Below are 24,237 nucleotides of genomic sequence, written 5' to 3' on the forward strand. Positions count from 1 at the left end.
GGAGGGGGGTGGGGGAATGGGGTAATTGGGTGATGGGCATTAAGGAGGGCACTCGATGTAATGAGCACTGGGTGTTATATGCAACTGATGAATCACTGAACTCTACCCTTGAAACTAATAGTAAAGTATATGATAACTAAATTGAACTTAAATAAAAAATTATTTAAAAAAGTCTCTGGGGCACCTGGCTGGCTCAGTCAAAAGAGTATGTGATTCTTGATCTCAGGGTCGTGAGTCTGAGCTCCACGTTGGGTACAGAGATTAGTTAAATTTTTTTTTTTTTTTAAAGGCTTCATGTGTGCCATGTATTAGAAAACTCAGGCCAGCAAACTCTATCTGCAGAATTGCGTTTCCAAATTAATAGCTTTTTATTAGAAATAGTATAAGTTGTTTTTGTTCTAAGGAAAGCTAACATACAAAACTCCAAACTTCTAAAATAGATCAATTTATTTCTATAATGAGCATCCATGAACTACATTCTGTAATGGCCATTCTAGATAGAGTTAAAGTATCAAGTTACTTGATCAACAAAATTTCAATCACAGTTGCCCCTAGAACAACACAAGTTTCAACTGTGCGCTTCACTTTTACACAATTTTACACAATACTGTTAATGTACTGTCCTTACGATTTTCCTAACATTTTTCTCCCTCTAGCTTGCTTTATTCTAAGAACATAGTATATAATACATATAACACACAAAATATGTGCTAACCAACTGTTTATGTTATCAGTAATCCTCCCAGTCAGCAGACAGCTTTTAGTAGTTTTGGGGGCATCCAAAGTCACATGTGGATTTTCAACCATGTAGGGGGGCCCCCATGTTGTTCAAGAGTCAACTGTATATATAATTTTTCAAGGACAAACAGTAAGAGAGAAGAGCAACATCTTCTGTATAACTATAAGCTGTTTAACAGATCGCCATATTTTTATTTATACTTTTTTATATTTAAAAACTCTACAGTGGGTATTATGTATAAGACTGAGTATTATTTTTTTAAAGAAATATATAACCACAAGTTCATTTGTTTCATAAAATTTATATACAAGGATTGTGATCATTAATGAAAGGAAAGAATCATTTACTGAGAAGCCCACTATGCTCACCAAAATTAAATTTTAATTTTTTAAGTTTCATGCATTAGTAACCAGAGATTTTTAGATGAAATGTCAGAAGAACTTACAGTTGCTTTGTCTAGAACTTTCACCGAATCCTCATCAGCAACTTTATGTTTCCGAAGGGCTTCTTCCAGGGTCCAGAGGGGAAGGTTCTCCCACTTCCCAAATACCACGAGATCAATGTCACTGAACACAGAACACACACACAAAAGTTGTTTGAAGAAACTGTACTTGTTTTCACTTATGTTCAGGCTTCCAGACTTCAAATCAGTGCAATGAAAACCTATTCCTCTCACTGCCCAATGAAGACCTAAATGTGTTGGCGGTGGCTGCTTTTTAGAGGGGAAGGGGAGGCTGGTGACTTTAACAACCATCTCCTTCTAGTCATCTCACAGAAGTCAGGCCTCAGGAAACGGTGATTTTGGAAGAAGTAAAACCTCAGAAAACACCAGTGAACATTTCCTGTTCATAAAGGTTTCTGAGACTAAAAAACTTAAGACATGCCCACGTGGATGAGATTAACTGATCAACTGATTTAGACAATTAAGTGTAAAAAGTACGCTGCAAACAGTGTATGTAGGATGCCACCATTTGGATGAAAAAGGAAGAAGACACATACCCGTTTCCCTTTATATGTACAGAATGTTCCTGGAAGGACGTGTGAGAAATGGGTACCATACCAGTGGCTCCTCTAGGAGCAGGGGACACAGGTGGGATCCACGCTTTTCACTGTAATTATTGTGTGCCTTTTCAATCTGAACTATGGGAATGCACTACATATTCAGAAAATTCAATTAAAATTTTCACAGTGACTCAGGGTTTTGCTTAAACTCAGAATCTAAATAAGGAAAAATATTCATGAATGCCAAGTTGGATATTTTATGGCTTTTATGGGCCTACGATAACAACGGGCAGCAAAGAAATTGCTAGGATCTCTCCACATCAACACATTTTAAGTTTGGGTAAAGTAGATCAAATCAAGCTCAAATCCAAAAACATGATGGATGCCTACAGTTAAAATCATACTGTACTGTGCACCCAATACTGTGTTAGGAGGATAAATCTCACATGAAGTGTTCTTACCACAATAAAAGTAAAAGCAAACACATGGTGAAATTTCAGTTTATAGAAAACAGGTTTTCACTCCTTGGGGAAGCCTTATCATATCCCCAAAAAGGCCCCACCTTGCCCCAGGCCGTGGGCCACTACTGGCCTCATTTAAGGAGACTGAAATTAATAAGGGGCCTTCCTCAGAGAAGAGTCTGGAGCCTGAAACTCTGGGCCTGGATGCTGGAACAACTGCTAATAGTCTGAATTCTTTTTTTTTTTTTTTTTTAAGATTTTATTTATTTATTTGTGTGAGAGAGAATGAGAGAGAGCACATGAGAGGGGGGAGGGTCAGAGGGAGAAGCAGACTCCCTGCCGAGCAGGGAGCCCGATGTGGGACTCGATCCAGGGACTCCGGGATCATGACCTGAGCCGAAGGCAGTCGCTTAACCAACTGAGCCACCCAGGCGCCCTAGTCTGAATTCTTAATAAGAAACGACAGGGCTGGCATTCCGGAGTGCAAAAGGCTGCATCGTATAATACGACATCAATGGCTGAGTTAGTGGGTTAAGTTATGGAGGCAAACAGTTCTCGGCAGGCAGGTGGGTCAACTGCCGAAACTGTTAACGGAGTCCACTTTCACATCTATCCCAGGTGACAGAGGTGTCAGTTTGAGAGGATCATCTCAAGTGATATCCTACCCTCAAGGTGATTTGAATAAAATACAGATAAGGTGAATTTTCATTTCATAAATCTCTCGTTTCTACTCTTCCACCGTCAATAGCCAAAATCCAGAAAAATGCACAATCCCCTGAAAGCTTCATAAATGTACTAACCTAGTAGGTAAATACAGGCCAGTTTTAAAACTTCCAAATATCTGGACCTGAAACAGAAAAAATTATTAACATTAAGGTATCTATCCAATGAAAAGCCACCATGCTATGGAGAAATGTCGGGGTTTTGCTACCCTCTGTTGGTGTTTTTTAGTAGTACAAGAGTATTTTTTTTTTTTTTTAAGATTTTATTTATTCATTTGACAGAGAGAGAGAGACAGCGAGAGAGGGAACACAAGCAGGGGGAGTGGGAGAGGGAGAAGCAGGCTTCCCGCTAATCAGGGAGCCCGATGTGGGGCTCGATCCCAGAACCCTGGGATCATGACCTGAGCCGCAGGCAGACGCTTAACGACTGAGCCACCCAGGCGCCCCAAGAGCATTTTTTTTATGACACCATGCTTTCCAGAAGCAGGGATGCTACCTCTCGTACGCAGACATTAGGAAAATACTTTACACTTACAAGGTTAAAATATCAAATGCACAGACTGAAATAGAAAACTTTCAAAAGTAATATTCAAGTCACTCGTATTCCCTTATAAGGCAGAGACGTGTTCAACAAAGGCATAATTCGGGTTCCCTAGGCGAGCATCTTCTCGAGGGCCCCTGAGTTAGGGTCAGCGGCAGGCCAGCTCCACGGAGAACAGCCGGCAGTGTCATCCTAACGTCTCGCTGAGGCGTGAAACCAGACACATCCTATCTCGGCCGGGGAGCACAGCAGAAGGCTCAGGGTGGGCAAGGAATTTCAATAAAGGGTGAACGTTCGGCCCCGGAGGTAAGATGGACCCGGGAACGGAATCACAGGTACATGTCTCTCCTCTGGGAACAAAAAGATGGATAAAACCCCCCACCTCCAGAGGAGGATTAATTTAAATTACGGTTTCTCAACCTCAGCACGACTGACGTTCAGGGCAGACAGCAGTCTGTGAGGGGCTGTCCTGTGCATTGTACGATGTTTAGGAACATCCTTGGCCTCTTCCCACTATATGCCCAGAGCACCTTACCAGTCAATGATAATCAAAAATGTCTCCGACATTGCCAAGGGACCCTGAGTGGCAAACTCACCCGCCGCTGAGAGACACGGACTTGGAGCACATGGGAGAATCCATGTGACCACACAGTAGCTGCTCAATAAAATAAAATTGACCCCCCCCCCCGCACCATCACCCCCTTCCCTTCACCTACAGTATTTTATTCGAAGATTTTCTGTTTTGCCAACTGGACAAAAGAGACTTCCCTAGCACCCCCATCACCATCCCATGACAAAGTCTAAAGAAAAGCCACGTAATACAGAGTAATGGATTCTAACTCCTTTGAATGCACAAAATTGTATAACCGACCCTCAAAAAAAAGGCCGTAAAAAAGTATTCACTTAGTTTCAACAAGAATCACAAGTAAGCAAAGAGGAAATCTTGGGCCAAAGTTCTGTTCACTAGGTGGGTCTGTAGAGGGAGACAAGGAAGGGCCAGAAAGAAGGAAACAGCAGTATCAAGAGAGGAAAACAGACTTATGCCTGCGTTCGCCTAAGAAAATGAACTTCTAATGACATAAGAAATTTCTACTTGACATTTTCATTCGGCTATAAACAATTATATAACATTTGTACTAGCAGGTTGGAACAAAACAGTAGTGGGATTTTCCTACATCAGATCCAGTTAACACACTACTACAAGAAGGCCTGATCTGTCTTTCTTCTCTGTATACTAATGATTCCTAAATGTAGTTTACCTTTAGTATTGCTATTCAGCACTGCAAAGAAATAGTTTTAACTAAGTCATCCGATTCACTGCAAAAAATTAGGATGCCCCGAATTCTAAAGGCTAGAGGAAACCATTTGCCTTTAAAATTTAATTGGACCGTAAGTGTTGAGACGCACATAGACCTGAGTGTGAGGACTGAGACTTTCTCCAGCCTGTGCACAGGGACAGCGCCTTCACCACCCAGCTACCCAGACAGGTACTCACGTCCGCGCTGGGCCAGAGCTCCTTAATCACACTCTCGATCCTGTTCACCACCTCCATCCGCATCTTCTCCTCCTCCGGTCTTGGAGACATGTATTCATAAAAATCACTGATTTCTTCATGCAGACTGAAGAAAAAAAAAGCAGGAAAGTTAATATGGGCAAGGCCAGTCTGATGAGAAATCACTATCTTAAATACCCTTATCTAATTAAGTCTTGTAACTTCACTGATGACTTTATGTTCATAGATTTCTACCCTAATTTTAATGTTACAACTGATGCTAGGCTAAGATGGAATATACAGAATTTAATAAAAAAAAATGCCAGAAGAGTTACATAAAATAAGAAATTCCAAAAAGTCTTAACGGCAGCTATCGCGGACTTGATTAACATGCCCATGCAGAACGCTCGCTGCGTGGATGTGCGCTGGTAACGTTTTTTTTATTTTTAAATTTTAATATGGAAGGCCCAGCCTCTGCCTTTACACTTCCAATCCGGAAGACACCAACACAGAAAGATACAGAATCCAGATGCCACAGGCGAGCTTCCTGGCCACAGAGCCCTGACCCTCTCACCCCTCTATGATCCATTCCTCACAGGAGCAAAACAGCATGTCTTTTGGGGCACCTGGGTGGCTCAGTCGTTAAGCGTCTGCCTTCGGCTCAGGTCATGGTCCCGGGGTCCTGGGATCGAGCCCCGCATTGGGCTCCCTGCTCAGAGGGAAGCCTGCTTCTCCCTCTCCCACTCCCCCTGCTTGTGTTCCCTCTCTTGCTGTGTCTCTGTCAAATAAAAATCTTTAAAAAACAAAACAGCATGTCTTTTGTGATGTTTGCTTAGTGAATCAAACGTCAGATGAACAAGTGAGCCAGGGACCGTCAGCAGAGACCTGAAAAGAATGGCCAGCAGACAAGGCTCCATGTAGCAGCTAAAGATTTCCAGAGCCCAGTAGGAAGGAGGCTGCCCCGGGAAGCACTAAACAAACTCCACGGGCTGCGAACGATGGAGGTGCGGGAGAAGCCACCGAGGAACGCGGGCCCCTGGCCACAGCGGGTTCCGAATGAGGAGCTAAGAAGTTTGGACTTTCCTAGGGGAACAAGGAGCTACTTCAATGCTTCTGAGAGGGAACAGGGAAAGACTGACTTCAAAAATGCAGCATCTGAAGAAGATTCGTCTGGCAACTGTGTCAACAATGGACTGGCCGAGCGACAAGACTGGATGCAGAGAGAGCAGTCCATAAATTACTGCAACTGCAGAAGGGGACAAAGGTCTGGGGGGTGGCACAGGAAAGGAACGGGCTCCACAGGTAGCACACACACGTGTGCACACACATGTGTGCACACACACACAATGGCTGGGCCCACAGAGCTCGACCAGCAGTGGGAAGGAGGAGGGAGGGAGGGAGGATGCCTGCCAGGGCTGAGGCCTGAGAGGCCAGGGAATCAATGAACAGGATGAAAGGAAAAACCCACTAGGCTGGCTACTGAGTTGAATGCAGTCGATTATTACCGGAGGACAGAAGAAACTGAAGATAGCAGGTGCAGCTGTGAGGAGCTACCTTTAGGAGGGAAAGTGAGGGGGAAATGGGAGGAAATCTGCTAAACTTCCGCTGAATGCTGGTGACCCCGGAGGCCGCGTGAGCATGGATCTCACGGGGTCTCCTTGGACAAGGGTGGCAGAGCAGGAGGCCAGGAGAAGGGAGCTAAGAGCAATGGCTGCCAAGTGCCTGGGAGCAAGAGGGGCACCCGGCAGGGCTGGGGGACAGGCATGCAGGGCAGCCCCGCAGGAACACAGTCCTGAAGGATCCTGGTTTAAAGCAGTTACAGGAGTCGCAGGAAGCTGGAAGCACAAGGAAACCAAAAATGATCTTGAGGAAGGAAAAAAAAAAAAAAGCCTAATTCCCAACCCCCACTTGGCTATAATATTTAAAACGTGGCCAAGTAAGCAATCAACAGTCTCTCTGTCTCTTCTAATGTTTTATTTTTAGACTAAGAGTCAAAAAACTTGAGTTCTAGACTCAGGCTCTGCCTGAGGGCAGCTGTGTTCCTTCAGAAAGGGACTGGTGCTCTCCAGCCTCAGTGTCCTCAGGCACAAATTGGGGGTTAGCAACCAGGATCCTTTTCCGGCCCTTAATGTCAAAACCTGGGCCATTTGGTAAGGAATGATTTGGAGCGGTGTTCGGCTTGTGTACTCTGCAATGCTGCAAAAACAAAACAAAAACAAAACAAAAACAGAAAAAACACTAAACTGGATCTTAAAACTCCAGGGAGTTCCGCACACGAATCCGTACACTCCCAGTGGGGTCAAGTCTTCCTGGGTACACTGCTGGGTACCTTAGGATCATCATCTTCTGATTTTTTTCTTAAAGCTTCCCAGGGTTTTTTCCTAAGGCTATCCCCTTCAGCTTCTTGAAGACAATAGCTAAAATGATCAGTCCAGAAAGTCCACAGCTTGTGCTGCTCTTTCAGAAGGATGAGGACCACAAATTAAAAGGAAAACAGATTTCTTCTTAACTAACGGGATCGTCTGCTATGAATGATCAAAGCATATTTGTGGTCCAAAACCACTGGGGAATACTTCCATTTTAACCAAAGGGAAAAACCCCTAAACGTGACTGTATCTACTCCACAAAGGCCCATTTACACCATTTCTAATTCAAATACAGGCAAAAAATATGTAGCCCAACTTCCAGTTAATCTTCAAATCACAAGAAACTGAGTGAGAATTTATTCTCTAAACATTATTGAGTGCCTAGTTAAACACACTAGAAGGAAAGAAGGTTCATCAGTCAAAAGTGATCCTTGTCCTGGGTAATTTCAGTCTAATGAAAAGAAATACTCATTTAAAGTAGTTTCGTGGGGGCGCCTGGGTGGCTCAGTCGTTGAGCGTCTGCCTTCAGCTCAGGTCATGATCCCGGGTCCTGGGATCGAGCCCCGCATCAGGCTCCCTGCTCAGCGGGAAGCCTGCTTCTCCCTCTCCCACTCCCCCTGCTTGTGTTCCCTCTCTCGCTGTGTCTCTGTCAAATAAGTAAATAAAATCTTTTTAAAAAAATAAAAATAAAATAAAGTAGTTTTGTGGTGGATAATGTTTAAGTTCCACACTGTTCCACCACAGGCAGGCTTCAGATGACCAGAAGGAGAGCTTTCCAATGACCACAGCTGCAGGGAATGGAATGGGTTGCCTTGAAGGGAAGTGAGGTCCCCATCACTACAAGTGTAAATAAAGAAACTAAATGACCATGAGGCAAACAAAGGTCTAATAAGACATTTTTTTTTTCTTAAGATTTTAGGGGCGCCTGGGTGGCTCAGTCCGTTAAGTGTCTGACTCTTGATTTCGGCCCAGGTCATGATCTCAGTCAGGGTCATGGGATCAAGCCCCATGTCGGGCTCTGTGCTCAGCACGGCTTCACGCTCTCCCTCTGCTCCTTCCCCTACCTGTGTTCTCTCTAAAATAAATAAATAAAATCTTAAAAATAAGAAAAAGATTTATAAGCCATCTCTATACCCAACGTGGGGCTCAAACCTACAATCCCAAGATCAAGAGTCGCTAGTTTCACCAACTGAGGTACCCCACAGACACTTCTGAACTTGGTAAAAAATGGAATAGATTCTAAAATTCCATTTATCACTAGGATCCTAGGTTTCTGATTAGCACATTAAGCTAGATAAGCTTTTAAAATAAGACCACCCTAAACATTAATATTCCATGGAACCATCTCCCTATTTAGGAAAAACTGGTTCCACAGGTTATCCTAATTCTTTTACTGATTTGCATGTGTGACACTGGAAGTGGGGAAGAGGAAGGGTGTGGGGGGAAGGAGGGCTGCTGAAGCTCAAACATACTCCAAAAGTAAGAACACGAGAACCCATCTCATGTCGCCGGGGCCATCTCCTTCCCACACGGGGGGGAACACAAACATCACTGTCTCTTTCGCCTACATGTAACTAGCTACACGTAAAATTCTTCAAGAATTGACTGAGAAATCTTAGTACGCTGAGGGGAAAAAAACTTCCAGTACAGATTTTTAAATCATCTTGAGGGAGCTCTGTCTCTGTGGACTGTGTATAATTCTACTGGCATGGTGCCACGGATATCTAGGTGCTTAAAGACTCCTGAAGGAACAGAATCCCATTTTTGGAGTGCCCACTATATGCCTGGCACACTTTATTAGGTCAGCACGATGACCTAATAAAGGCCAGAGACTACAGAAACTTTGTAAGCTTGCTTTCACAAATTAATGTAACTTTATGCCTCCGAAATCCTCCAACCACACAGGGAAAATTTCAATTTCTCCTACATCTGGATCAAACCTCAGTTGTGATTAATTAGTAAATATGGCTGAATGTCTCCTACCCAGCCTTACAGTTTCTCATTTTAATTTGAAAATATAACTTTTTTTTTTAAAGATTTTATTTACTTATTTGACAGAGAGAGACACAGCAAGAGAGGGAACACAAGCAGGGGGCGTGGGAGAGGAAGCAGGCTTCTCACGAAGCAGGGAGCCCGATGCGGGGCTCGATCCCAGGGCCCTGGGATCATGACCCGACCGAAGGCAGACGCTTAACCGACTGAGCCACCAAGACAGGCACTCCTGAAAATATAACTCTTAACCAAAACTCGTATGTGACCAAAACACAGTGTCTTCTATGAGGGCATCGGTGTTTGTTTTTTTAAAAGGAAAAGTGAGCAAGAAAGCACTCCACTCCCTGTTTATAAAGAAAAAGTATGTTACATAAAAGCAGTATGATAAAATAAGTGCCACTGTGTAACTGGGAAGGGTGCCCCCCCCAAAAGAATGTGAATCGAAATTAATTGCTGGGGAAAAATTTACATTAACCTCAAAATTAATAACAATTTAATGAGACAAGGAAGAGATATAAACAAAAAAGTTTCTATATTTTAAAAAGTACAATGTACAGATCATTTAAATCAAAACAGGGAAGCAAAAAAAAAAAAAAAAATCACTTTGGCTCTGAGATAAGCTCTACCAGAGGAGAAATGCTAGCCTTTCAAAATTATACGAATTTCATAATGCTCATCATAAGAGGGGGGGGTTAAGAATGTAAAGAAATGGCCCTCGAAGGCTCAATTTCTCTGGCTATATAAAAGGGAAGAACCTGTTTCACGCCTTTTCAACTGGGCTGCCAAGGGGGTGGATATGAGTAGCTTAGGACCTCTGCATCCCTAAAGCCAGAGGCAGCCTCCCTGATGCCTCCCAGGCCAAGGCAGGCAGAAGAGCCCTTGCTGGTCCCCACTGAGGCTCACCCAACATCTGTTCAGGGGCTAACACCCGCTTCCTCAGGGACACCTGCCAGGCCTGCAACTTGCCTGGGCCACCTCCACACCAAGGTCAAGCTTTCCAGTTTTCATAACTGAAGTCCTCATTAATTACTAACTTCAGACTCACATGAAAGCACTGACAAAGTTCTATTCAACTACTATCCATAACGAGATACTTCCCCGCACAAAAATGTTAATAATAACCAATTTTGACAAAGATATATGGAAAAGGCACTTGCATGCTACATGTGAAAGTATAAATTACTACAACCTCTCCAATGGTTGTTGTCCTAATTAATGATAAACAACATTTATATGAATAATTTTTTTAAATTCCCCTTTTTTTCTTGAAGATTTTATTTCAAGAGACAGAGCGAGTGAGCGCACATGCAAGCAGGGGGAAGAGCAGAGGGAGAAGGAGAGAGAGAATCTCAAGCAGACTCCACCCTGATTGTGGAGCCCAGTGCAGGGCTCGATCTCTCACGACATGACCTGAGCCAAAACCAAGAGTTGGACGCTTAACCAACTGAGCCACCCAGGCACCCCTTAAATTCCCCTTCTTTCATTAAAATCAGGATTTTGGAGAGATTTCTGCACTCCCATGATCCCTGAAGCATTAGTCACAATAGCCAAGATATGGAAACAACCCAAATGTCCACCAACAGATGAATGAAGAAAATGGGGTATAGACCTACAACATTATTCAGCCTTATAAAAGGAAATATTTGAAACTTGCAACATGGATGAACCTGAAGGACATTATGCTAAATGAAATAAACCAGTCCATTTATAACACGATTATCTAAAATAGTCAAACTCACAGAAGCAGAGAATAGAATGGTGGTTGCCCAGGGGCTGGAGGGAGGGGTGCTGGGGAGATGTTCAATGGGTATAAAGTTTTGGTTAAGCAAGATAAGCTCTAGACATCTGCTGTACAACACAGCACCTACAGGCAAATATACTGTATTATTCACTTAAAAATGTCTTAAGAGGGTAGATTTCATATTATATTCTTTTTTTTTTAAAAGATTTTATTTATTTATTTGAGACAGAGAGAATGAGAGACAGAGAGCACGAGAGGGAGGAGGGTCAGAGGGAGAAGCAGACCCCCCGCCGAGCAGGGAGCCCGATGCGGGACTCGATCCCGGGACTCCAGGATCATGACCCGAGCCGAAGGCAGTCGCCTAACCAACTAAGCCACCCAGGCGCCCAGATTTCATATTATATTCTTACCACAAAAAAGGGGAAGGGGACATAAGGAAACTTTTGGAGGTGTTGCATATGTCTATCACCTTTTTTTTAAAAAGGGATTTTATTTATTTGAAAGAGAGAGCACAAGTGGGAGCGGGGGGGAGGGCAGAGGCAGAAGCAGATTCCCCACTAAGCAGGGACCCAATGCGGGGTCATGACCTGAGCTGAAGGCAGACACTTAACTGACTGAGCCACCCAGGCGCCCCTGTCTATTACCTTGATTGTGGTGATGGTTTCAGGGGTGTATGCCTACGTCCAAACTCATCAGGTTGAATATTTGCATTAACTACGTACAGTTTTTTGTATACCAATTATACTTCAATAAAGCTGTTTTTAAAAAGTCCCTTTATTTTTTATCCTTCAGAAGTACTGAAGGAATAAGGCTATTCACCACAGCATTATCTGGAATATGAAAAAATTGAGAAACAGCCTCAATGTCCATCGATGGAATCCAATTAAATACTCAGAGCAGCACTCACGGACCTTCCCTTAAATTATAGCCAATAATCCATTAAAAAGAAGGAAGTAGAGCTATATGAGCTGATGAGAAAGATCCCAGATGTGTTCAGCTTAAAAGAAAAAGCACATGTGTTTAACAAGATTCATTACAGGTGCATTAAAAAGACACACACAGAGTTTCTATTTGCATTACAAATTTTCTGGAAGGAGAACTGTTAACAGTGATTACCTTAAGGACAGGGCATGACAGCAGAGTTAGGGAGACCAACGTTTTATTTCACATCATGCTGTGCTAGTACAGAGTAGTACTGGAAAAGCACAGAATTATTTTCAAACTCTCAGTGTGTATTTGTTTGTCTACTTTTCTAAAGGGGTTATTATCTATTTAAAAAGATTACAGGCCATTTGTCGTTTTCTTTATATTTTCCCACATAAAAGTCTGGGTTTGTGTGTGTATTTCTCCCAACCCCCAACCCACAGAACAGAGTCTATATACCATACTGTTTACAGTGATTAAATCTGGTAAGTGAATCGGGGTGGATAGGGATTCACTTTTTAAAACTGTATACATTTAGGGGCATCTGGGTGGCACAGTCGGCTGAGCATCTGACTCTTGGTTTCAACTCAGGTCATGATCTCAGAGTCATGAGATCGAGCCCTATATCAGGCTCCACGCTCAGTGAGGAGTCTGCTTGAGATTCTCTCTCCCTCTCGCTCTGCCCTGCCCCACTCTCCCGCTCTCTCTCTCAAATAAATCTTTTTTTTTTTTAATTTTTTAAAAGATTTTTATTTATTTGAGAGAGAGAGATAGCAAGAGAGAGCACAAGCAGGGGGGAGAGGGAGAAGCAGGCTTCCCACTGAGCAGGGGAGCCCGACGCAGGGCTCGATCCTGGGACCCTGGGATCGTGACCTGAGCCGAAGGCAGATGCTTAACTGACTGAGCCACCCAGGCACCCTAATAAATAAATCTTTTTTTAAAAATGTATACATTTAAACAGTCTACCTTTTAAAAATGCATCCATGTTAGGGGGTGGGTGCCTGGGTGTGCAGTCAGTTGAGCATCTGACTCTTGGCTTTGGCTTCAGGGTCATGAGATCAAGCCCCATGTCGGGCTCTGCACTCAGCGGGGAGTCAGCTTGATATTCTCTCTCCCTCTCCCTCTGTCCCTCTCACTTGTGGTCTCTCTCTCTCTCAAATAAATAAATCTTTTAAAAAAACCTCATCCATGTTAATTACTATTGTTAATTAACCATTTTTTTTTTTTACCTAAGCTCTATGCCCAGTGTGGGGCTTCAACTCACAACCCTGAGATCATGCTCTACTGACTGAGCCAGCCAGGCGCCCCACCTTTGTATATTTTCATAACAAGATCTTTATAATGACAATGAACACTCACTGAAGAAAACTAACACTTAAAGGAGAAAAAGACTCAAGTACGTAGCCTCACAGACCAAAAAGTTACATGCCCAGCCACTGGAGAAACTGAGCACCGGTAGAAGGAACTCGGGTCAGCCTGTGAACAGCACCGACCCCTGGGGAAACAGGGGGACCCCAAACCCATGCACACAGCAACAGACACACAACACAACATCTGGGAAGTTACTGCATGCCTGACGCGGTACATGTACTGAGCTTCTGCTGGTGTCTGACTCACCCTTTCCAGGGGTTTGTAGACTTACATGTGTATGCATATGCAAGACAAATTTCTGGAAGAATACATAAACACTGCTGGCAGGAGTTTCCTCTGGAGAGTGGGACTGAGGTCTGAGGTGCTGGGATTTCTGCCCTTCTGTACTGTTTGATTTTTCTCAAATGCACACAGGCACCAAGAGAAGTGAGTAACAGCAAGGCCTAGGGCGATCCTGGTGCAGTCTGAACGACATCTTCAAGAGGCTCTAGAATTTAAATTTTACGAAGAAATTCACACCCATACACATACACATACCCGTGCTCTCATATTTTCAGCTGCCAGCTAGACACTCCTACCTAGATGTCACCTCAAAATCAATAAATCCAAAACGAAATCCCTTATCTTTCTCCAAAACCTATTCCTTCTCCTTGTGTTTTCCTCCCTGAATTACTCTTTCCCCAAATGGAAATTTCAGTCTTTCCTGGTTCATCCTTCTTCCTCATCCTCTGGGGTTAATAGGTCTCCGTATCGTGTCTCTCCTACAAACAAAAATAAAAAACCAAAAACTTCCCGGGACACCTGGGTGGCTCAGTTGGTTAAGCGTCTGCCTTTGGCTCAGGTCGTGATCCCAGGGTCCTGGGATCGAGTCCCGCATCGGGCTCCCTGCTCAGTGGGGAGCCTGCTTCTCCCTCTCCGTCTGCCCCTCCCCCCCAGCTCGTGCTCTCTCTGTCACTTACAGCTCCAGTCCTTCCTCCCTCCCCCCTCTCTCCCTCTCAGTACGACACCCCAGTGGCCTCCAGACTGGCCTCCCTGCCCCTGGCCTCTCCCTTCTCTAGGCCATCTTCCACCTCCTCAACTGACTTGTGTCATTTCCAAACCCCTTATCAGGGCAGTCCCTGCCTCCGTAGGCTCTTCTCCCCAGTATAGCCACCAGAACCCTACTCCTGCACAGGCCGGCCTGTGCCTGGCATACCTTCTCACTCAGACTTTGAGAGCGCAAATATCACCTCACTGGTAAACTTCCCACACGCAGAATTCCCTTAGACCCTCCTCAGTGCTCCTGAACCACGCTGGCCCAAGTCCTGCCTCTCACCTCCCAGTCAATCCCAGGGCCATGACCCGCCTCCCAGCCTCCCCACTCAGACCCAGCTCTCCCGGGTTCAGCTGTGGGCCCAGATCCAGGATGCAGCCCAGAAGTGCTTCCTTACGAAGGGGCCCTCAGATCACAGGTGTCCATCTATCCACACCCATGTCCACACGGAGATAAAAGAGAGATTACATGCCTTAAAATGAGCTCAGTACCAGGATCCCAGGAAATGGACACTCATACATTGTGGGTCAACATGTCAGAACCAGAAAGGAGGGCAACTGGCCCGAGAGCTAGAGATGTCAATCAGAATTAAAGATGCCTATTCCGCTTCTTAGAATGTAGCCTAAGGAAACAAGTCTGCATGTGTATAGAGATACAGCTGTTAAGAAAATATCCACAGTTAGCATGTAATTTTTTTTAAAAAGCCAAGGTTTAGAAATATCTCAAAAATGGAATACCTTATTATTTTATATTTTAAGGTCGGCACCATGTGTATAATTTTCTACAGTACTGATAAAGATACAGAAAGGTCACTTAAAAAAAAAAAGCCATGCCTAACTAAATTAGGAAGATCACCGTATCAAAGGTAAAGGAAAAGCCCTCTACCTCTTCTATTCGTAGACAAGAATCGTACTCACATCCCAAATAATTCTCACTGTATCCTAAGATTCAAAAGTAGAGAGAAAATACGGATGATGACATAAAAATTAAAAGGAAAAATGGTCTACAATCTTCTGCAAACTTTGTAGGCCTTTAAAACTGTTATTCATAGTTAAGGAATGTTCTGTTTGCTATGTCAGCCCCTCCTTGGTTAGGACACGGGAGTAAAAGTGCAGAGAATGGATCCTGTTTCTGTGTCCTAGATGATAAAGTTTTCATTTTTCCTCTTCTTTTCGGAGGTGCTCACACCTGCTTTCCTAGAAATGAGAACATTCCTTTTCAATGCCATTGTCTGTTGCTCTCAGTTTCTGGACCACCACTTTATTAGGTCAGTGTTTCAGAAGGAGGGCTTTTTCATTTGCTTTCCTCTGTCCCTTCGCCCTTTACTGCTCCGAAGAGAGAGAATGCAAACCATCTGACTTCTTTCCCCAAGACTCTCACTTCTGACACCAAACCCAGATGCTACTTTCAAGCAATTTTATGGAAGAGCAGAAGAGAGAAAAGCGGAAAGAAACTGCTTTATCTAACTCTAGCCATTAATTCTTTCCCCTTCCGGTAAAAATTCTGAACTCCTCCAGGACTGAGCACATCTAAGAAAACCTGGATAACGCTGGAAAGCTCAAACAACAGTCGACAGCATTCCCCAACTGAGATCAAATATCTTGAAATAAAGGCTTAGTTATTAAGTTTACTCCCCAAAGGGGAGGTCCTCAAATATTTGCTGAGTGGAAAAAATAAATGAGGCTGAATCTTTCCTTATCGACAAGGTCCAAATGCCAATAAAAACAGTTCACTCTACAGAAGTGTGTTATATTCTGAAGTAGAACAATGAAATGGGGATGGGTTTAACCCATACAACTCTACTACCAAAATTTTATTTTTTCTTTATTCATTTACGGATCTATCTTTGCTGGAGTGGCTGGTGTTTAAGAACAGACACCGCTCTATAAATATACAAGCACTTGGAAGGTCTTCTTCCCACGCTGGGGTTCTGAATAAAGAGGCACAGAACCAACACAGGGGTACCTGACTTTCAAGGATCACTACTCCTGAAAATCCAGACATCCAAAACATATTGGAGGGGATGATTTGCTTAATAAATAATTTACACTAAATAGGGTAAACTTCCGATGCGTATTTAAAATATTTTAACTACTGATAACGATCACCTTGGATAATGGAACTGGGAACTAGCCTAACTTGGAGAAAGGTTTTCATAATCTGCTTTTTTTCTGTGCTGTTGAGATCTTTCAGATAAGTACTGGTATTGTTTATAGAACTTTTATTTTTTTAAGATTTATTTATTTGAGAGAGCGCGAGCACAAGAGAGAGAGCATGAATTGGAGGGAGGGGCAGAGAGAGGGAGAAGCAGACTCCCCGCTGAGCAGGTACCCAACACGGGGCTTGATCCCAGGACCCTGGGATGGGGACCTGATCTGAAGGCAGACGCTTAACTGACTGAGCCACCCAGGCGCCCGTTTACAGAACTTCTAAAAGCTGAAGTGAAAGGAAGAAAAATAAATCGATTCACAGAGAATTTTACACACTCACAAAATACATGTTTGTCCACCTAGGGTGACTTAATGAGGTCTTATATTCTTTCAGAATTAACAACATCGTAGACTCTGAAAGAAATAGGGAAATTTATAGCTGTTTGGAAAAGCACGCAGGGAAAAAAAACAAACAAACAGAAAAATCACCTAGAGCTGCACCCCCTTTCACAGCAGCAAAACACGGCCAGGGGTGCGTATGTGCCAGACACATGCTGCCCAACACGTGTGGCAGCCGCTTTCCCCCACACAGCATTCTAGAGTCGGTGGACACCCACAGGGGCTATCCAGTGGTCATTTGACACTACAAAAATGAACTTCCGATTACATATTATTCCAGTACATGAAAATACCATAATTTACTCTACCAATCCTTTATTGTTGGGCGTTCAGGTTGCTTCCAATTCTTCAGTCCTATAATTAATGTGGTAAGGCTGTCTTTGCACGTAAATCTGTAATCAACTCTAATTTTTCTTTTAGAATAAATTCTTATTAGTGGAATCCTTTAGTGAAAAGTTATGAACAGTTAATACTTGTGAAAAAAAAAAAATTCCCCAAATGCCCTCCACCAGAATGGATGCTGACATGGCCTCCCACAGAAATACAGGAAGACCCTTCCCCAACCTCTACATCAACGGGAGGCATTTTATTTTTATTCTTTGATTCCTAATATGGTTAGAAATTTTCTCCACGTTTACCGGACATTTGTATTCTTTCTTTTTCAACTCATTTCAATAAGCTATTTGATGGAATTAATATATAATACAAATATATATAATAATATATAAATATATAACATATAATATAAACATATATATAATGTTATATATAAATATACAAATATAAAGAGCATGAATTGGAATCAAAAGCTCTGCATCAGCACTTACTGGATATGCCTGAGTGGGTGATTTACCTCTCCAGGCCCGTTTCCCATTTGTGAACGAGGATCAGAGTACTTACCTCAGAGGGTTTCTGTAGGGATTAAAGAAGAGTACAGGAGGGATTTAGCAGAAGGTTTACTGCTTACCTAGCACATAGTAAACCCTCAATAAATATAATTTATCATTAATTATTATTAGCAAATATTTGTGAGGCACTAAGCTGGGCCCTAAGACCCCACACGGAACAAGGCAGACATGGTCCTTGCCGTCATGAAGCTTATGGCCTACTGGGAATCAACCTCTTTTTTTCTTTTTTTTAAAATGTTTACTCTTATTTTTTGTGTTGTGTTTATTTTCTTCCTGGTTCATTAGCATTCTTTCTATATTATGGGTATTAACCTTTTGCCACAGACAGCATATCCACTTTCCTGTTAGTTTTTCCATTTTGTGAAGCCGTTTCAATGTGCATAAATTCTTTTTTTTATTTAGATGGACTTACACTTAGGAATCTTTGCTTAAAAGGAACAGATAGCTAAGGTAACAAGAAAGGGCAACTCACATGCCGCTTCATGGCTGGGACGCACGTGGGAGGGGCAGAGGAGCGGGTCCCTGACAGCCCCACACCCCATCTAAAGGGCGTGGCTGCCCCCTAATGCTGGCCAGTTGTTGCCACGTAGGAATCTGAGTCCAGTGTTGCCAACGCTTCTCATTTTTTCAAGATAAACCAGAAATCTAGACCTGTAGATAAATTTTCTATTTTAAAATTCTAGCACAATTTTCAAAAGATAAATTAAACAAGACAGAACAGTGTAGGTGAAATAGATCGCGTGTGCAGGTCTGCTCCAGCCAATTGGCCAAGTGCCTGCAGTCTCTGCTTTTAAGTCCTCACTTTTCTAGGTCTTAAAAGACTTTTTTTACCATGAGATCAGAAAAATATCTGACTGGGGCGCCCGGGTGGCTCAGTCGTGAAGCGTCTGCCTTCGGCTCAGGTCATGATCCCAAGGTCCTGGGATCGAGCCCCGCATCGGGCTCCCTGCTCCGCAGAAAGCCTGCTTCTGCCTCTCCCACTCCCCCTGCTTGTGTTCCCTCTCTCACTGTGTGTCTGTCAAATAAATAAATAAAATCTTTAAAAAAAAAAAAAGAAAAATATCTGACTACCAGAAGAATGAGAAGACAAGTCACAGACTAGGAGAAAATATTTGCAAAACACATAATGTGATAAAGGACTGGTATCCAAAATACACAGTACAAAGAACTCTTAAAACTCAACAAAAACAAACAACCCAACTTAAAAATGGGCAAAAGACCTGAACATACACCTCACCAGAAACAATACACAGATGCTAAATGAGCATATGAAAAGATATTCAACTTATGTCATCAGGGAAATGCAAATTAAAACAAGAAGATACCACTACACACCTATTAGAATGGCCAAAATTCAGAACCCTGACAACATCAAATGCTGGTGGGCATGTGGAGCAATAGGAACTCTCATTCATCGCTGCTGAGAATGCAAAATGGTACAGCCAGTCTGGAAGGCAGTTTGGCAGTTTCTTACAAAACTAAACACACTCGGGGTGCCTGGGTGGCTCAGTCATTGTGTCAAGTCATGGTCCTAGGGTCTTGGGATCGAGCCCCGCATCGGGCTCCCTGCTCTGCGGGGAGCCTGCTTCTCCCTCTCCCACTCCCCCTGCTTGTGTTCCCTCTCTTGCGGTCTCTCTCTCCGTCAAAATAAATAAATAAAATCTTAAAAAAAAAAAACTACACACACTCTTACTGTTAAGATCCAGCAACAAGGGGCGCCTGGGTGGCTCAGTCGTTAAGCGTCTGTCTTCGGCTCAGGTCATGATCTCAGGGTCCTGGGATCGAGCCCCACGTCAGGCTCCCTGCTCCGCGGGAGGCCTGCTTTCTCCCTCCCCCTTTCCCCCTGCTTCTCCCTCCCCCTCTCCCCCTGCTTGTGTTCCCTCTCTCGCTGTGTCTCTCTGTGTCAAATAAATAAATAAAATCTTTAAAAAAAAAAAAAGATCCAGCAACCATGCTCCTTGGTATTTACCCAAAGGAGTTGAAAACTTCGGTCCACACAAAATGGACCTACACACAGATGTTTACAGCAGCTTTATTCACAATCATCAAAACTGGGAAACAACTAAGATGGTCTTCAGTAGATAACCAGATAAACTGTGGTACATCCAGACAGGGAATATTATTCAGTGCTAAAAAGAGATGAGCTATCAAAGCCATGAAAAGACATGGAGAGACCTTCCATGCATATTACAAAGTGAAAGAAGGCCATCTGAAAAGGCCATACATGCTGTATGATTCCAACTACATGACATTCTGGAAAAGGCAAAACTATGGAGACAGTAAGATCAGTGGTTGCCAAAGGCTGGGGGAGAGGAAAGGATGAGCAGGCAGAGCACAAAAGATCTTTAGGGCAATGAAATTATTCTGTATGATATTCTAATGGTAGGTACATGTCATTATACATTTATCCATTTATACATGTACAACACCAAGAGTGAATGCTAATGTAAACCATGGACTTTGGGTGATAATGATGTACCAACATAGATTCATTAACAGTAACAAATGTACTGCATGCTGGTGGGACATGGGAAGAAATCTCTGTACTTTCCACTCAATTTTGCTGTGAACCTAAAACTGCTCAAAAAATAAAATCTATTACAAAAATTAAAAAAAAATCTGATATTTCTTCTAGTTAATTTTTTTCTTTTTCCTGTTTAGCGGTCATTTATTCATTTGGAATTTAAGTGATGGTGAAAGGCAGGGTTGTAACTTTTTTTTTCAAATAGTTGACCAAGTGTCTAGCACCCTTTACTGAACACTCCGTCCTGTTTTTTTTTTTTTTTAAGATTTTATTTATTTATTTGACAGAGAGAGACAAAGTGAGAGAAGGAACACAAGCAGGGGGAGTGGGAGAGGGAGAAGCAGGCTTCCTGCTGAGCAGGGAGCCCGATGCGGGGCTCGATCCCAGGACCCCGGGACCATGACCTGAGCCGAAGGCAGACGCTTAACCGACTGAGCCACCCAGGCGCCCCACTCCATCCTGTTCTTAATGATTGAGTATACACTTGCCACTCCAATCTGCCCAACGGTCTGCCCCCACCTTCATCCAGTAATTGTATCACCTCCCCGCCTCCTTGGGCACAATTCCTCTCCGAGGGTTCCACATGATTCAGGTGGGGCTGCATAGCAGAGCTAGCTGGAGTCCCGGACAGGAGCAGCCATGGGTGACCCTGTTAGTGCAGCATCTCATGGTCACGGCCCAGGGATGGTGCCATGACCACATGGTGTCCTTCCTTAAGACTTTACATACTGACACCAAGGAAGGTCATTTTCTTCTTTGACCTTAGGCTGTAAAAATAGAAGCCTGGAAGTATCAACAACCACACCTCCTTTTCCTCTAGCTGCAGAAAGGAGCCCATCAGCAATAGGAGAAAGAGGAGCCAATCCTGAGAAAGAAGCAAAGTCAGGAGAGAAAGGGCATTTGAGCTTCCTTGGGAGTCACTGAAGCGAGTATCACCCCAAGGGTACTCCAGGTACTTGACAAAATAAATGCCTTTGTTTTCTGTTTAACCAAGATGATTGATTTTCTTTCTCTTGCACTTGAAAAAATCCTGATTTATACACAAAGCCTTTGCCTATATACTAAACTGTTAAGCACAGTTGGGTCAGGTGTTCGGCTTTCTTTTCAGATCTACTGCTATTTCTATCTATTCTAGGGCTCAGATTACTCTTTAAAATTCTTGTATAAATCTATAAATAGTGGATAGTACAAAAACCAATCCTTCCCCAAACTCATCTTTGGTTTTCAAAAGGTTCTTGGCTATTCTTGCCTATTTATTCTTCTAGATGCTCTTTAAAATCATTGTAACAAATCACTCTCCCCCCTCAGAAAAAATTCACTGGGATTTTTATTTGAATTACATTAATTAAAAAATTAATGAGTTGATTTAACCTCTTCAAGTCTTTTATGCCACCCACTGTAACATTTTTTGTTTTCTTCACATTTCTCGCTTTTTTTTTTTTTCCAATTATTTTGGGAGTTTTGATACTCTGGTGAGTAAAATCTTTTTCCTTTTTTAAATTATATTTTGTTATACAGAAAAGCTACTGACTTTTGTATGTTTATTTCATAGCCAATCAGACGATTTTCTAGCCCTACTTTCATGGGCTAGAATTACCAAGATAAGGCCAAATAATACAAATAATTAACAGACAAATTTCATTTAAGGCTTCCCCCGATAAAGTTATTTTCAATAAGCATGTGTTACACATTTTGCCAGAATAAAGCAACATGGTAGCTTCTTTTTTTCATGACGCCAATGATGATGATGATGACTAAAGTAAAAGCTACAACTCTAAATATGTGGCCTCCCTCTAAACAAATTTTGTGAACAAGCCAGTAAAATACAGTAACAAACAAAAATGTTTAAAATCAAACAGAAACCCACAACCCTCATCTTAAAAAAAAATAAAAATAAATTAAAAGTTGGTTAACCGCCTCCCCCCCACCCCCCGCCATTCCCAACTAAGTAATTTTCTTAACAGAATAGCAAACAAAACAAAACAGAAACAATACATCTGATACTTTCATTGAGCGGCCAACCAGCATACCACAGGAAGACGTATTTTTTGGATGGGCATAATATTTAAAACACTGATTATAAAAATGATCTGGACCCTACACTGTTTCATCATGTTAAATCTCTCAGACCAGACCTACTTTAAATACATTGTCTCATTTACCACCTAACTTCTCTTAAAAATCTGCATAAGTCATTAGCAGTCACATCTCTCTGCAATGCACTGTGAAATTCTTCCACACTATTTCTTCCACTCCAAAGTGAGGCCTGAGATGATTACTATTTTAAGAGTATTTCTAATATGTCTATATTGGGCCACACAGAACTTCATCATAATAATGCTTACTCACCAACCTTGTAAAGACTCTCACTAAATTTATTACTAATCCCTGAAAACGGCTTAGAGTTTTTAAGACCTACAGACAAAATAAGAGACCTATTAGAGCCTACAAAATTAAAATGTATGTATTACATATACTTTTCATACATATACATTTTTTGGAAGACACTATGAGCACTTTGATAATTTTTTTTTTTTAAGATTTTATTTATTTATTTGACAGAGAGAGACACAGCAAGAGAAGGAGCACAAGCAGGGGAAGTGGGAGAGGGAGAAGCAAGCTTCCCACCTAGCAGGGAGCCCGATGCAGGGCTCGATCCCAGGACCCTGGGATCATGACCCGAGCTGAAGGCAGACGCTTAACGACTAAGCCACCCAGGCGCCCCATAGCACTTTGATAATTTTAAAGAGGGCCTGAATATAGTAATAAAATAATGCTTCACTTAGTCTTCATTAACAGAAGATGAAATATCTAAGTATTGCCAGACTTTCCTCTCCACATGCTAAAACTTTAATAATGATAAAAATATGCTATGTTACCATACCAGACATAATTTAAAGCTTTCCTTCTGTTTTCAGGTCTCTGGGCCATCACGTGCACACCCGTAGCTGTCCAGCAACATTTGGAGCAGCGTGGGGTCTGAACGCAGGCTCTGCTGCTTTGCTATCAGCTCATTCTTACTGTGTCACTCTGCCTCCAGCCCCTTCTCTTTCAGCTCCTATTCCACTTAATACAGGCATTAAAAAAAAAGTAAACTCACTGAGAGATTAAGGGTTTCTCCAAAGAATCAAGTTCCCAGGTCTGGTGCAAGGCTCTGAGAGCTACACTACTCTGATAGGACAAGAGTGCCCTTTGTAGGGGGGCCTCGCCTCAACAAAGCATCTTGCTTCTGTATGGTACTTCATCTTTTTCAAAGAGTTCTTATCTATTCCCTAATTCAATCATCTACAATAATTCTGCGAGGCAGGCTTGCTAGAAGTAACTCTTGAACTAGAAAAAAATTTTTTTTTCTTAACAGAGAATACTAAGCTCACACAGAAAATCAACAGCAGAACCAAATCTGAAAAACAGATCTCACTGGAACATGCCAACCTTTAGGATCGCAGAGGTAAAATTACTTTCAAATTCCAGCAACGAGTTTTCCAGCTGAGTGACCTTTCCAGAGTTACCAACTTCCCTCAGTCTCAGGGCCTGCATCTGTAGAACAGGGATGGTACCGCCCACCCAGCAGCTCCGTGAGGCCCCCAGCCCACTGCCTGGCACCTGGTACACTTTAGAGTCCTACTGACCCCAGGCTTCAGCTGCCTTGGGACTTCGTGCGCGCGCGCGCGCGCACACACACACACACACACACACACACACACACACACACACAGGCAATGAGAGGGTATGACCAGTCACTTCTCTAAGACAGGTCTACCCAAACAGCACAGTCACTTAATATGGCAGCCACCAGCCACCCCGCCCCCATCCTTCAGACCTCCCTTAACCCTCCTCATCCTACGTTCCCACAAACACTTATGGAAGGTGAC

At 42.8% G+C, this 24,237-nt stretch overlaps 1 protein-coding gene across 1 annotated transcript in view; it reads right to left on the bottom strand.

Moving 5' to 3' along the window:
• Positions 1-497: 497 nt before the first annotated feature.
• The window catches only part of TENT4B (terminal nucleotidyltransferase 4B), a 57,852-nt gene continuing 34,112 nt past the window's right edge, over positions 498-24,237 (bottom strand). The window contains exons 2-4 of the mRNA XM_081806610.1: positions 4,961-5,084; positions 3,003-3,049; positions 498-1,305 (exon numbers count right to left, since the gene is read on the bottom strand). Coding sequence (XP_081662736.1) covers positions 1,128-1,305; positions 3,003-3,049; positions 4,961-5,084 — 349 coding nt within the window. The 3' untranslated portion in view covers positions 498-1,127. The remainder of the gene's footprint in view (positions 1,306-3,002; positions 3,050-4,960; positions 5,085-24,237) is intronic.

Source organism: Leptonychotes weddellii, chromosome 16 (genome assembly GCF_054177405.1).
Source record: "Leptonychotes weddellii isolate Sample4059 chromosome 16, ASM5417740v2, whole genome shotgun sequence".
NCBI lineage: Eukaryota > Metazoa > Chordata > Mammalia > Carnivora > Phocidae > Leptonychotes > Leptonychotes weddellii.